Source organism: Trachinotus anak, unplaced genomic scaffold, assembly GCF_046630095.1.
Source record: "Trachinotus anak isolate AG129_WGS33_773 ecotype Australia unplaced genomic scaffold, CSIRO_AGI_Tana_v1 ptg000011l, whole genome shotgun sequence".
Classification (NCBI taxonomy): domain Eukaryota; kingdom Metazoa; phylum Chordata; class Actinopteri; order Carangiformes; family Carangidae; genus Trachinotus; species Trachinotus anak.
This window is the reverse complement of record NW_027273862.1, coordinates 15418684-15433176: the sequence shown is the minus strand read 5'-3', so window position 1 is coordinate 15433176 and position 14493 is coordinate 15418684. Positions and strand designations below refer to the sequence as shown.

At 40.0% G+C, this 14493-nt stretch overlaps 1 protein-coding gene across 3 annotated transcripts; it reads right to left on the bottom strand.

The window, feature by feature from the left end:
* Positions 1-263: 263 nt before the first annotated feature.
* On the bottom strand, positions 264-12688 carry myzap (myocardial zonula adherens protein). Of its 3 annotated transcripts, none has more exons than XM_071488841.1 (14): positions 12155-12688; positions 11285-11365; positions 7424-7516; positions 6146-6310; positions 5936-6028; positions 5714-5827; positions 5459-5611; positions 4797-4922; positions 4461-4589; positions 3919-4013; positions 3451-3556; positions 2740-2823; positions 2411-2517; positions 264-2307 (listed from the first exon to the last, which is right to left on the bottom strand). In XM_071488841.1, exons 1-14 carry the CDS (start codon positions 12230-12232, stop codon positions 1650-1652), a joined length of 2082 nt encoding a protein of 693 aa, XP_071344942.1. In that variant the 5' UTR covers positions 12233-12688; the 3' UTR covers positions 264-1649. The 3 variants fall into 3 exon arrangements, with proteins under 3 accessions (XP_071344942.1, XP_071344943.1, XP_071344944.1); XM_071488842.1 differs by having other exon boundaries at positions 2411-2472; positions 12155-12593; XM_071488843.1 differs by lacking the exons at positions 11285-11365; positions 12155-12688 and adding an exon at positions 8652-8890.
* Between the last annotated feature and the right edge of the window lie 1805 nt (positions 12689-14493).

Below are 14493 nucleotides of genomic sequence, written 5' to 3'. Positions count from 1 at the left end.
TTCTTCATCTTTTGCATATTTACTGAACATTGAGTTCAGTGCTTGTGTATGACATTTATGCAAAAGTGTGAAAGTTAAACATCTGAAATGGAAGCTGTACAAACCAGTTATTAGAGCCTTTTTTGTGTGTTTTACCAGCGACAACATATTAAGACAGAACAATCCACATCAGTGAACAATGAGACAGTTGTATATTATTTTCAGGTTTCTGTAAATGTTTATAAGTTGTATGTAGGTGTGGGCATCCATTGACACAGTCAGAGTACTTGTACAGTATAGTCTTTATTAGCCAAACATATGCTGGCTTCTTTTCGTTAGTTGCAGTTTGATATGTAACGTTAAGGAAAAGGCACATCATAAAGCATGTTCAAATCACAGTTGTGGCAGTGCAGACAACAGCTGGATAATACTTGTGCCCGTGGCTCAGGAACGGCAGTCACCTCATTAAGGTTACTATCTTCAAAGTAAATGAAGCACAGAAATTTACCTTACATTGTATTATTATATTACCCTGTTGCCAATTCAAAGAGATTCATTCCCACCACCAGTATCAGATGGTAGGCTCACAAAGGCACAAAGCATGATAATAAATATTTTGTACATAATGTGAGAATAACAAAATAATATTCATATAATTTGTACAGAGCCAATATAAAATGTTAAACACAATAGTCTTTTCAAACTTCACATAGGACTGAAAGCTCATAGCTCCATGAGCAACATAAGTAGGCTACACTCACTGTAAACAAAACAAATATGATTCTTCAGTACATTATTTACGAAATATTTTTTACAGGGCATCAGATTATTTACATCCAACGACATTATTATATTTAACAGTGATGTGCAAAGAATCGGAGTAGAATAGAAAAACCTACATAAGACTTTTTCCGTCATCCACCAGAATCATATTCTACACGAGACTATACATGACAGACAAATTACTATTATAATGTTTCAGCTTCTGACTGAGATCGGTGTTACACATGGTAATTTAAAAAGATATTCAGCAAAATAATACCAGAGATGACTGAATAGTTCAACATTTTAAGAATTAGCTTGCACACATTAGCTTTATTGCCAAGGGTTAAAGGATCAATACCACTTTCATGACCGTACGGTAAATGGGTAACCACAGTTACAGTTAGTTTTAACTGCAGCAACATGTTTACTGTACAGTCATGATATACAGGTTAGCTTTATGCTAAGCTAACTGCAGCTACATATGGGTTATTTTAGCATAAAGACAGGATGGAAAAAGACCACCCTGTTCTGCTCTGTCCAAAGGCATCAACATACACCTACCAACACCTCTAATTTCTATTTGATGGACTACTTCTTGACTGTAAGCAGTGATTTTCACTAGTTGCCTAGCAAAAGCTCCTTTAACCACAGTAAAATTGTGAATTTTAGACTTCTTCCACTAGCTATATTGACAGATTTTGTTACTTTTGGACAAAGCCCACAAGGTAGCTTTTTCCTCCTGTTTTCAGAATATATGCTAAGCTAAGCTAACCAGCTGCTGGTTGTAGCATCGTGTTTACCATAAAAACGTGAGAGGTATCAATTGTCTCATGTAACTCTTGGCAAAAAAGAGAATAAGTGTATTTCCAAAAATGTTTAAAATGTCTGTTGCTAAATCTGTTGCTTTAAGATGAGTCTATGTTCATCTGTGCTGTTATTTCCATAAGTTTCATGAACGGTGAATAAACTCGAGGCACTCTCGATCTTGGTTGAGAAGAGGATGGGGCTAAAATGGATTCCTCCGGACTCGAGCGTGCGTCTGTGTTTGTTTCTGTGTCCACCTCATCTCTCCTGGACTGGACTGGGCTCAGAGGAGGTTCGGTTTCAGTCGTGTGGGTGTAGGGGGACATGGGTACTGAGGGGTTGGCCTGCAGGAAGCGGCTGTATTCAACAGGAGTGTACCTCAGTAAACTAGACTCCAGCCTGCTGGGTGGAGGGTTATTAGACCTGAATGTCCTTGGTTGGATGGGCATTGTCAGATAGAAGGATGGCTGCTGAATGGGAGATGGGGGTGGAGAAGGTTGTGTGAGGGATGGAGGTTGTGTGGAAGATGAGAGTTGCAAGGGAGACGGAAGCTGAGTCGGTGTTAGAGGTTCAGTGGGTGATAGAGGTCGTGTGGGTGATAGAGGTTGTGTGGGTGATGAAGGTTGTGTGGGTGATAGAGGTTGAGTGGGTGATGAAGGTTTCATCGGTGATGGAGGCTCAACGAGTGGTGGGAGTTGCATGGGATGGAGATGAGTTGGTTCACACTGAAGAGGAGTTTCAACATCATGTGCCTCATGTCTGCAGATGCACAGCCAGACATCAGAATGAGAACCCACCTCCAGACAAAGCACCAAATATAACCTGATGCTACTAAATATGTTTCCCTATCTATGCTTCTTACCTGGGGAGCAGATCATAGCCTACTCCTGTCTCCCTGGTTTCCAAAGTCTCTCGCTGCCTATTCTGTGTGGACACAAAATACTTCAGCTTGTCTTCTAATTCATTATTCTAGGAAAAGGAAAACAGGAAACAACACTGTCAGGTCAGATACATGCAAAGGACTGCAATCACTTTACGTGTGAAAGTGACTTGATAGGTGCAGTGACACAGGGAAACCACAAAGACATTTTTGAAAGTTCAAGAAATGCAGTGCTCAGCAGCCCAGTCAACTGTAGCCATGCAGTAGATTACCACACCACACCAAAATTAAACAGGCAGTATTTGTCTTACCTCACACTCCACTATGGCAATTCTGTCCAGAAGCTCAGAGATGAACATATCCTTCTGAGCAACTTGAGCTCGCAGTGATTCAACCTTCACAAATTTGAGAAGACAACAATCAATAGAAATTAGTCATTGCGTGTTTTCAGGCACATCTTGTCTCTGCTCAGTTTATTCAATCCAACAGTTTTACAGTATATGGATTATTGGCAGTAATGCCTTATTTTATGAGTTCATCATTTAATTTTCTTGGAAGTTTCCTAGAAAAAACTTTATAATTCTGTGCGAATAATAGGGAAACTCAGAGCGCGAAAAAAGCTCAATTTAAACTTAATATCAATTTGTTATTCATTTGTTATTGGTAACTTAAATGAACTGGTTTATTCATTAGAAGTGTAGTAACTGAACACTGTCTGTATTTTCCCTATATACACGATAAAAATACATAATCATTTTGAGGACTCTTGTTGGAAATTATTCTGAAAAAATAAATATTACTGTTGGCAAAAAGAAAATGCACCACCCTTTATTGGCCCTGGGTCCTGATTAAGTCAAATATTCCTTGTGTGCACTGAATTAATGTGTACTCTGAGATCTAATAAATAAACTTCTTCAGCTGATGTATGCGTCCACACCCATTATCAAAACACAGAGTAGAGCAGAAGTGCTGAATGGATGTGACTGGACAGTTTCACACACAGATAAATAAAACCTCCTCACCTCCTCGATCATTCCTTTGACTTTACGCTGCTGGCAGAACACCATGTCGTTCAAGTGTTTGATTCTCTCACGGAGATCCACTGCTTCACCTTGCAGCTCCTTGGACCTAAACACAATCAGCACATACAGGATAAACTAAGGTAAACAGGGCTCTTCTTGCATCTTCCAGAAATGTGCAGTCAAATTAGGACTGCAGCACACTGATTGATTTGCAGGCATTACAGTAACAGTGCAATCATGACATGAAAGCTTCCTATTGACACTGGAAATAGTAGCTTAACAAAACAGTCCTAACTTGAAGATGAAGAACTTGAATATCCTCTGATCATGACTGAGCAAACTTCATCAACTGATGAAGAAGAAGTGACAACATTGAAAGCCCACAAAGAAGCAGATAAATTGACCTGGAGCTGGAATGATTTTGGCAAACTGATGTTAGTTTTTTCTGGATCTCACAGCAATTTGTACCTTTTGGCTACAGTTGCATCAGTTTGGTCCGTCAGCTCCATCAAGCGGAGACGCTGTTCACATTCCTGCAGCTTCTTCTGGAGTTGAGTCTTTTCCTGTGGAGATTCATTTTCAGTTTTTCTCAGTTGATACGACACAATGGCTGATGGCTGATTCTCAAAATAGTGTGAAATTCTCATGTCCACAGTTTCTATTTTTTCACAGCAGTATATGCATTTCATGTTGCTTTCAGACAGAATTCAAACATCAAACATTCAAAAAAACAATGGTCATAATCTTTCCAATGTAAATATTTCATTCAGTTCATAAATCTCGTCATTTTTGCATTGCTTTTTTTTACATAGGTACCAAAGCTACTGAACATGGACCAGGCAGACATGTCAGAAGAACCACAGACTTCTCAAAGTGCACTGCGTATGCTGTGCTTGTCAAGGGCAGAGGAAGATACAGAGGAATACAGAGAGAAAGGACAAAGATTACAATATAAGGTGTTTATTATTTGCATGAAGAATAATTTGTTTGATGTTCATCGTTTGACTTACCTTTCCCATACAGTCCAGTAGACGCTCCAATTCAATGATCCTTTGGTCCCTCTCTGCAATCTTGGCCTCTGCAGTCCGGATGTTTCTCTCTGCTTCCTCCAGTCGCCTGATGTACTCATCGAGTTGGGCCTGTGTGAACAGAAATACATTTCAGTTTAGTTGTCAAGAGTAAAAATGTGTCAAAAACAAAAGCATCTGCGGTATCTTCAGTAATCACTGCATGTCCATCCTGTTATTATGACACATTCAGTAAGTTTTGGTTTCTGTTGGCACTGAAACTGTGCGTGATGTGTCATGGTGAAGAAAGTAAATGCATAAGCAGTAAAGAATGCAGACCTGTAGGTTTTCAATCTCCTCTTTGTGTTTCCGTTGTTCCTCCAGTAGCTTTTCCTCATACTCCCTCTGTAGCTTTGCTGAGAGCTCCTGCAGCGCCTGAGCGTTGGCCTCCCGCGAAGACTCCACCTGCACAATTCACAGCATGTCACAGCAGAAATTAAGACTGTGCTCAGCTGATTAGTCAGTACTGACACTAGAGTACATAGTACACAGTGAGATCATCTGTCATTAGATCTGCTGGATCAAGGCATACTGTTTTATCTACCATCTTTTATGTTTTAATTCTTTGAAATGTGGGGTTATTCACTCTTCAATGGCAAGTGACTGCTTTTTGTTTAGTCATCACACAGACTAGAGCACGAGATGAGTTCTCAGAACTTTTGGGTCTCTTTTGATTATCAGTCAAGTTTGATCTTTACTTGTGATTTTACTGTAACCTGCAACAGAAATGACTAACTGGTAAGAATAAGGCGAAGAATAATAATTTCTAAACATATCTTGTCCCTTTCAATCGTTGCTGACTCATCAGACCATTTTGCAACAGATCATTTAAGCACCCACTTGTCACACTGGCTGAATGAGGTTTTCCCACAGTAATGTTTTGAAATGTGTGGATGCACATGTGGGTTCACGTGAATGAGTGAGTGTGCACTTAGTCTGACCTGTAGTCTCAAACTTTCATTTTCAGCCTGTGCAGCAGCCAGCTCCCTCTCCTTGTCTTTGAGTTTTTCCTGTGTTTTCTCACAGGTGCTCTGCCAACTCTTCGCCTCGTCTCTTGTGTTCATCCTGTTCTGACAGTTCTCCAGAAGGGATTTCTGCAAAGGAAGCTTCTTTTACTTATCAAGCCAACATTTTCTGTAATAGAGGCGTGCACTTGTCAGAAAGTCTTGACAGGTTCAGTTACACTGATTTGTTACCTGAAGGCCGATGTTGGCAGTTATAAGGGAGCTGTTCATCTGGTCAAACTTCTCCATGGCTGCCGTCCGGATCCTCACCTCTGACTCCAGACTCCTCCGATGTGAGTTGGCAGCCTGCAGAATCAAAGGGTGCACTGCTTTTTCAGATTTATTCACAGCTTCACAGATTGGAGGTTGATGAGGGAGTTCTGAGCAGTCTGATGGTGTTACATAATTAATTACCCTGATTTCCTGTGAAAGCTTCTGCATTGATTGCTGCATTCCCCCGAACTGCCCGTACATCCGCTCTCTCACCTTTTCCAGAGAATCTCTCACCTGGATACACACATGCAACATACAGATTATCTACACAGTAGCGCACACAGCCTTGCATAGATGACATGATGCGTTCATCTAAAGGCTTGACTGCTTGTTGTTTTAGTTTCCACTCACCTCCCTGATGTACCTCATCTCATCATGAAGGTGATTGACTGTCCACTCTCGTGCCATCACCTCCTGCTGTCTGTCCGAGCCCGTCCTCTGCACTACAGCGTACACTTTGGACCCATGATGCTGCGGAGAGGACTCTGGCACCCCATTGGTCATGTCTCCGAGGTGCTGAGGGAGACAGGATCACACCGCTCAGGTTTCTGTAGCCACCCTCCACTGAGGCTGACTAAGACTGTCATTGTGTTTGTGTATTTGTGTGCATGATTGTGTGCACACATGCACACCTGCAGGTGGATCACATGTTTGTGTGCAGATGCACATGCTTGCATATGTACACTTGATCAGGTATTTCCAGCACTATTGCTGCTGAGCATTGGAAACAGGAGGTTGGGAACGAAGGGCTAGAAAAAGTGCAGGGTGTATTGAAGGTGTCGAGTTTCTGCAACCCAGTACATGAGCTGCTGCCATTTCTGCCTATTGTACCTCTAACAGCCAGGCCACCGATGAAAACAGATGCACACCAGCACAGGAGCAGCGTAGCACTACAGACAATACAATAACTAAATAACAAATGATAACTGTCATGCCAGTCATGGACACAGATTAATTACTCAAGTGTAGTTTAGGGATTCAACCTCAATAAATATTTCAGATGTAAGAGGCAAAGGGCTGCAAATAACATAATCTTTTCATTATCAATTATGCAGTGTACTATTTTCTTGATTAATTGATACATCCTTTGGACTATAAAATGTCAGAAAATAATATCCATCACAATTTCTAAAGCCCAAATTGACTTCAAATTGCTCGGTTTATACTGAGTTTACTTTCATAGGAGACAAAAAAAAAAAAAACTAAAATACATATTTACATTTGAGGAGCAGAAACCAGATCATTCGTGAAATATAGCTTATTGTAAATGGTAAATCAGTTATTATAATTTGTTTCCACTTAATTTTCAACTGATCAATTATTTGTCTAATTTTCAGGTCTAATTATTGTAAGTCAAGATATTTACAGTATTCTTACAGCACATCTTGTTGAGTCTCTTCTATCTCAGAGAAAAACAAAACATTTTTGTGTTGGTCTCCTTCAACACCTGAGACACGGAATTTGTTACAGTCACCTCCCAGCATCTGTTCATGCTGAATATCTATGAAGACATTATTAATGGCAGCCTCTGAGGGCATTCACAGAGATGTGTTTTACAGAGGGATGTCAGTGACACACGCGCGTTGCAGTGTTACGCCTATTATTCATGCGGTGGATGTGGCTGTCTACCTGCTGAGGTGACTCCCTGCCAGCTGGCCTCTCTCTTTGGATCAACCCATTCTTCTTCTTCCACGCCCCACTGACATCTTTTTCTTTCTCAGTCTGCAAAGACAAAACAAGAACAACAAATATTTGTGTAAGATTGCTGTTGTGAATGATTCACTCCATTCCACTACAAAGTTCAAAAATGTTCAGATTACGTAAGTTTTATTTCGAGCAAACATTTCTCACCACTGACACCTTCTAATTAGCGAAGTTTCTGTTGCAGTAAAGGACACTAGTCTGTCATTGTTTCTGGTCACATGTAACAAAAACCCAGAACACAAGCAAACACTGTCTTTGAAATGTGTTCATCCAAAGGTGCTATATGACCTAAGCTTTATCACTTCTTCCCATGATTCCCCATGACAACAATGACTTACTGTAATATTTATATTATATTTATTTATTATCATGTGGTTGGTGTGGGATGTGGTCGGCTCTGTGCAACAACATTACAAATTTATGTGCCTGTTATATAAACATTTTATAACATCATTTCATCTTTATATGTCTGCTTATAGAATACTGTAACAGATAGATAGATAGATAGATAGATAGATAGATAGATAGATAGATAGATAGATAGATAGATAGATAGATAGATAGATAGATGTTTTAAAGTCTCTGCTAGATGTTCAGATCTATTATCCAGAGAAAGAGGCGTCAGCCTCCACATCTCACAGAGATAAGAGTGAGGAGAAACTAGAACAAAGACGCCAGTGTTGTCTCGTGGACAGAGCTGAGCCTCACATTTCTGCACCACTTAATCTAGAGAGAACATGCTGTTGAGAAAGGGTGAAGGCGGATGTGAATTCCCACAGATGGGAGGGAAGAACAGCCATATTAATGCACTCATAACACTGCAGCCTGCTTCTCTGATAGCTCAGAAAAACAAAGCTCTATATGCGCTGTCCTTTCAGGTTTTAATTTTACAATGGCAGTGTTTGACTAGACTCGTGGACAATGTTTACCTGTTTTTTGTATCTCAAACTGCAGCCAAGTAATCTTGGCAGAAAGAGCACACAGGGTTTTGTTTGTTTTGTTGCCTTGAGGAGAGTTTACCTGCTGACACATGTCACTGACAACCTGAATCTTTCAAACATGTAAAAATAACTTAGATGTCCCTTTGAGATAATCACATATCAGTGCACGGTCAAACACTTTACCGTAATTTGTTTGTGGCACATGAACTTACCACTTTTATCATATGACCCCATTGTGAAGGACTCGACTGATTGGATTAGCTCCTTATTCCCAACACAGGCATGAAAGTTGTATTTGAAGTCACAACACAAAGACCCTCTCATGTAGCTCATTGGGTTGAATCATGTTCACTTTGAACAGACTTTCAGCCATTGTGAAGATGAAATCTAATGCTGTAGGTGTAGAAACTTCTATATGTAGCAACTCTGTGTCCTTCAGTCCTCCGTGTGTATCATGGTGCAGATGTACTTTATCTCATCTAGGTCATAGTCACTGGTTGGATTGTGTCCATGATGTGTCAGGTTGCAGCACACTCCCTCTCTAATTTTATGGCGAACAACCACTTTAACCAGTGTTTTTGCTGAAACGTAATATCTCTGGATATCTCAGACAGAGGATGTATCGGTGGTTTCCTTCCTTCTTGATTAACTTTGTGTCTTCCCTTTTTCCTTTTCTGCTCTTTTTTCATCACAAAACCACACAAAAGCCAAGGGATCTACATTTGACCCTCCCTTAAGATTAGATCTAAGATCAAAGCAGCAGCTTCTGTGAAAACTTGTCTAAATAAGGACATGGACGCTCAGTGGATAAATTAATGTAACAACAAAAAATGGATCGTCAAATCCAGCCTGTTTAACCCTGCCAGTTTTAAACACCATACAAAGCATTTGAACTGAATCTTTTTGCAATTACAGCAGCACCTGCACTCCGAGCTCAGTGCTGAATACATAACGAGTCTCGATGAACAGGACACAGAGGTGAGTTTTTAACCTCTTGAACCCTGATATTCCTCTTCAAATTCTCCTGAAGCAGCTTTTTTCCACTGTGTGCTACGGTTTCACATGCAAATCATGCATCAGCCTGTTTTAGCACTTCAGTGAATAGACTGCGTTTATCTTTTGCATCATTTTGTGCAGATTTGTGTGTGAAATTTACACTTACATTTACATTCACTCATTCTGCAGATGCTTTTATCCAAAGCTGCTTACAAGTGGAGGACATCAGTAAAGCTTCAGTGCAGTGGGAAACTTTGGTGTATATATCATATTATTAATGTTATTATGAATATGTTGTAACTTTTGGATCTTGTAGCAATAGTTCAGCACTTTGGGAAAAGCAGTTGGTGTTTTTTTGTTTTTGTTTGTTTGGGTTTTTTTTTTTTTTTTTTTTAGATGTGTCAATAAGTGAGGTTAACAGGCAGGTTGATTTTGTTGCCTTTGGACTGAGTGAAACTAACCTAACTGTTTCCCCCCTGTGTGTTTGTGCTAAGCTAGCTAACTAGCTATACTGGCTGTATTTACAGACGTGACAGAGGCAGTAATCCTCTTATCTAAGTCTTGGCAAGGAAGCAATTATGCAAATTTCCCAAAATTTTATTATTCCTGCCATGGTAATATATCTTTTTTTTTTTTTTTTCATATCCTCATATTATTTTGCTTCAGGTGGCTAATTGTTTGTAGAAATGTCCACTGTGCTGTTAAAGCTGCTGATATCTGTCCATGGACACACTGGCAGCTGCAGGGGTGCAGAGTTATATCATCACTAACACACACTGTGGTATACGTTACCACCAGGCATATGTGTGTTGCTCCCCACCTTGTGTTCACTCTTGACCAGACTGTGCTCTGTCATCAGTATCAATACTCATGGTCACACCCTCCCGAAGGGAAGCACATTCAGAGATTAACGCAGCATGCTATCAGTGGAGTGTATGGAGGTGTGGTAACCTGACAAACACCATGCTTCTTGGCCAAGGTTCATACAAAACATGCCACCATCCCTCTGTCAGGATCCTGCACAGTTACAAATACCAAAAGCCTCCTCAGGGCCAGCAGTAAGTAAAGGATCGCACTCAGTTCTCACACTCTCGCTGTCAAACTCTGGCATCAGCTCCGGATCCTTAACACAAACAAAAGCCAGGGCTGAGCCACCTACAGCAAACACCCACACAGCCTGCAGCGTAGACTCACAATCATAATTCACATGGTCACAATGTGCAGTAACAGACATGGATACTGCCTGAGTGTAAATCTGCACTCCGCTGAGCAAAAGTCATTTTTGGAGCTATGTTTGTTCTGTTACCTGGGTTTGAGTTAATACAGTTACCTAAGATGTCAGGTGTCTCAGTGAGAAATCAAACGTGGTGTCTGTTCAGCAAAATCATTTTGAATATTTTCTGGTGTATGGGATAGATTTGCAATGCAGAGCCTGAGCTGAGCTTTGAAGTAAATTGGAAACAGCTGTGTGCACAGTATCACACGCACACACCCTCATGTCATGATTGTGTAACTGGACCAGATGATAAAAAAACCATAAATCTCAGTAGCTCCACCATCGTACTTTCTGGGTAATAAATATGATGAATTGATGTTTCATTTTCAGTTCTTATCATTCTCGTACATCACTATCAGCTATCGAGAGTGCCTCGGTGTATGCATCATTAGAAAGAGACACAAATTCATTTGGTTTGTTGAGACAGATTCAGTTAAACCAAGAGGGAATATAAGGTTTAACTCTATTCATTAACCCTTTACCTATCTAAATATGGCTGTCAAGCAAGATTTATAGGCAGGACTCGACTTGATTAATTGTGGAATTTCAATGAGAGGGAGATGTATGACTTACTGTGTCTGAGTTTTCCGTTTTAGACTTGTTGTTTCCATCATCTCCCGCATGTAGAGTTAACCTGAGACGTCTGATTCTCCTCTGAGAACAACAAACAAACAAACATACAAAAGACATTATGTTCTGCAAGCAAATTCACTTCTGCGGTATGTTAACAGACTGAAGAGTTTCCATTAAAACATCACTGCAGCTGAGACACTGAATGATTACAAATCTCACAGACTTCAACATCCACCGCCATGGGTTCATTTATAGACAATAGCAACAGAACTTCAAACAAATTTCATGTAAATGCTTTGACAACTGAGCTACTGAGACATCCTGCTTTAATATTTACACTACACTGGGTGCTTTGTTTGGTTGTGTAACAAACAAGATTTTTTTTTTTTTACAGTTAAACGTATTTTAAAGTTTTATTTTAAGACATTAGCCCATAAAAAAAGTACTGCAGTAATGTAATCATATCATACTCAGTTTAAAATATTCTTCATTTACAAACAATGGGTATAACTTTAAAAGCTGGTGTAGTACAAAGGCCTGTTTTATCAGAGAGCTGTTCAAATAAACATGACAGCCCTGTCTCCTGCACACTCAGCTCCCATTACATGCTCTTGTAAGTGAACACATCCCATAACAAACATGAACTTCCAGAAGATTGGGGAATAGAAAATATTTGCTGGGACTGAGAAAATGTATCATGCTGTATACGGACAAGAAACAAGTGGCTACAAAGTTAAACCAACAGGGGACAAACAGAGGAGGGAGGAAAAAAGCACTTGGCTGTTTGCAAAACACAGAGGAGCAGGAGGAGAGACAAGGGGAGAGACACAGGGAGAGTTTCAGTGTCCTGACTTCTCTGGGACTTCTTACCTCACTTGAAGACTCTGGAGAGTCCTCTGTTGTTGTTGTGGTGGTGGAAACAGTTCGTCCTGAACCGTAGCGAAGCATGTCTCCTCTTCTGTCCACTCCTCGCTTCTCTTCCTCTCCCTCTCCCCAGCCCTCCTCCCACCCTTTCCTCTCACTCTCCTTCCTGAGTTCTGCTCAAAGTCTCAGAGCGACCATCTGCCCCCGGCCCCAGCCAGGGAAGAGGAGGGAAATTCCACTCTCTGTCAAGTCTGGTGGTGGTGAATGGTGAGTCCACAGGCCCCCAAGGTGCCCTCTCAGTCAGGGAAATGACCAGGTGCAATCCAGTTCCACACTCAGTAACACAAACACAAGTATGTCATTGTCCTTCCAGCCACACTCTTCCTTAATCCACCGGATTGACAGACTTGTCAGTCACTCAGCAACCTTCCTGTCTGTCTCTGTGACGGTAACTGTGTTTCTCTGTATTCTCATCAGACCTGTTGGGCCACATTTCACCTGCCTCGCTGGTCTGTGCCTCTTTTACAGGGCGGATTCTCTCACTCGGGCTGGGACAGGTGGAGCAATTGTTATCCACAGGAGTGGCTGATAGGCGGAGCTGCCACTCACTCACAGTAAAGGAGTGTGATAGTATCTTCCTGTTATGGTTATGCATGATATTATTACTTGGTCGAAGTCACTGGTACAAGCAATAAGCCTATGTTCTTTTATCAAAAGCTTGGTTAAAGGAAGTAAACACATATAATCAAGAACTGCACCACAAATTAGAGGTTGTACTATATTTGAGTATTTCCATTTTATGCTACTTTATACTTCAAGTCCAGTGGTTATCAGAGGGAATATATTGGACTTTTTCCTCCACTACATTTATTTGTTAGCAAAAGTTATGATCAGCATATACATATAATGTATTGTAACAGATTAAAGTACCAATATAACTATATAAAATAGTTAAAATGAGCTCCATTTGACCAACTACAATGTCTATGTACCTCTTACATATCAATACATCAATAATATTGATCCAATTATATAATAATATAAAACTGAGATCATTGACGATTTTTATGATTTTTTTTAATAAAATCAAAAAATGTGAATGCAGGACTTTTATTTGTAATTGATTATTTTTCCATGTGAAATTGGTACTTTTACTTAAGCAGTTGAGAACAGTCAAAGTCTGAAATAAGTTTATACTGAAACTACAGGAGGTGTCTCACATACTGAAGGAGTTGCTATGGCTAATGAATTATTGATACTGTTGATAGTGGATAGTGATGAAAACGAAGACAGCACGGCAAACATTATTTTTTAATGCCATTGTTACTCTCTGCCTCACGACTATACCATCACTTGGTTTTACACGATGGATGTGTGCTCATCAGTTCATACTTACTCATTCTGTCAAATACCTTGAAGAAGCCAGCAGCCAGTCATCATGACAGCCAGATCACATTCCTCATATGAATGGCCTGCAGTTACTCCCTTTTAATAGAAACTAGAGACACAGAGTCACAGAGGAACAACAGAATCAAGTTGCCTGGCAAGAGCTTGTTCAGCTTTACATCATTTTTCAACAAAGATCTGCTGTTACCTAATGTCGAAACACAGCAGTAAATATGAAAAGAAAAAAATTCTCTGAACAACATAAGAGGCCTTTCTACAGGGCCGAGTAGTTAATCAGTAACCAGACATCAAATAAATGGTGTTTCTTTGCTTTTGCAATCAGTGACCAAGTCTCCCAGCCAGGCCTCTGTCAAATCCAGTCTTATGTAGAAACCCACTCCCATAAACATATGTACATTTATAGTCACTTCCTGTTGTGATTGCACTCTCATTGTTTGCATGATAAGATCTTGATTCAGCATGAGATTCGCTGCACCACATGGCTGGTCTTACAAGATGGACCAAATTTACAAGGAGCACATATGACTGAAAAGAAAAAACTCACTGACTTTTTTAACAAAGCCCCTGTATGTTGACTTAATGCATGTCAACAAGAAGATGAGCAATATGTAGACAGCAGTGGTGGAAAGTAACTCAGTACATTTACTCAGATAATGTACTTAAGTATAAAATTACATGAGAATTTCCATTTCATGGCATACTTTTATTCAACTACTATAACTATTTTACACATAAAAATCTTATAAAATATGATGCTTTGTTATAGATTCTTTTGATTTGTTATAGACACTTCCCATTAGGTCTCATTAGAGTCCCATTAGAGCTGAGACAATTGTCAGTTAGTTGATCAATTGATGAGCACTATATTGATAACTGACTTTCAGTCATTTAAGTCATTTTTCATGCATAAATATTCATGGTTACAGTTCCTTAAATGT

What these genes read in the sequence shown, in the direction of transcription:
- myzap (XM_071488841.1), bottom strand. Translation starts at nt 12,232, where the DNA reads ATGCTTCGCTACGGTTCAGGACGAACTGTTTCCACCACCACAACAACA. An exon ending in AGGAGATTGAAAACCTACAG is followed by an intron (nt 4,590 to 4,796) that starts GTCTGCATTCTT and finishes CTGTTCACACAG; the next exon opens with GCCCAACTCGATGAGTACAT. An exon ending in TTGCCATAGTGGAGTGTGAG is followed by an intron (nt 2,518 to 2,739) that starts GTAAGACAAATA and finishes TCCTTTTCCTAG; the next exon opens with AATAATGAATTAGAAGACAA.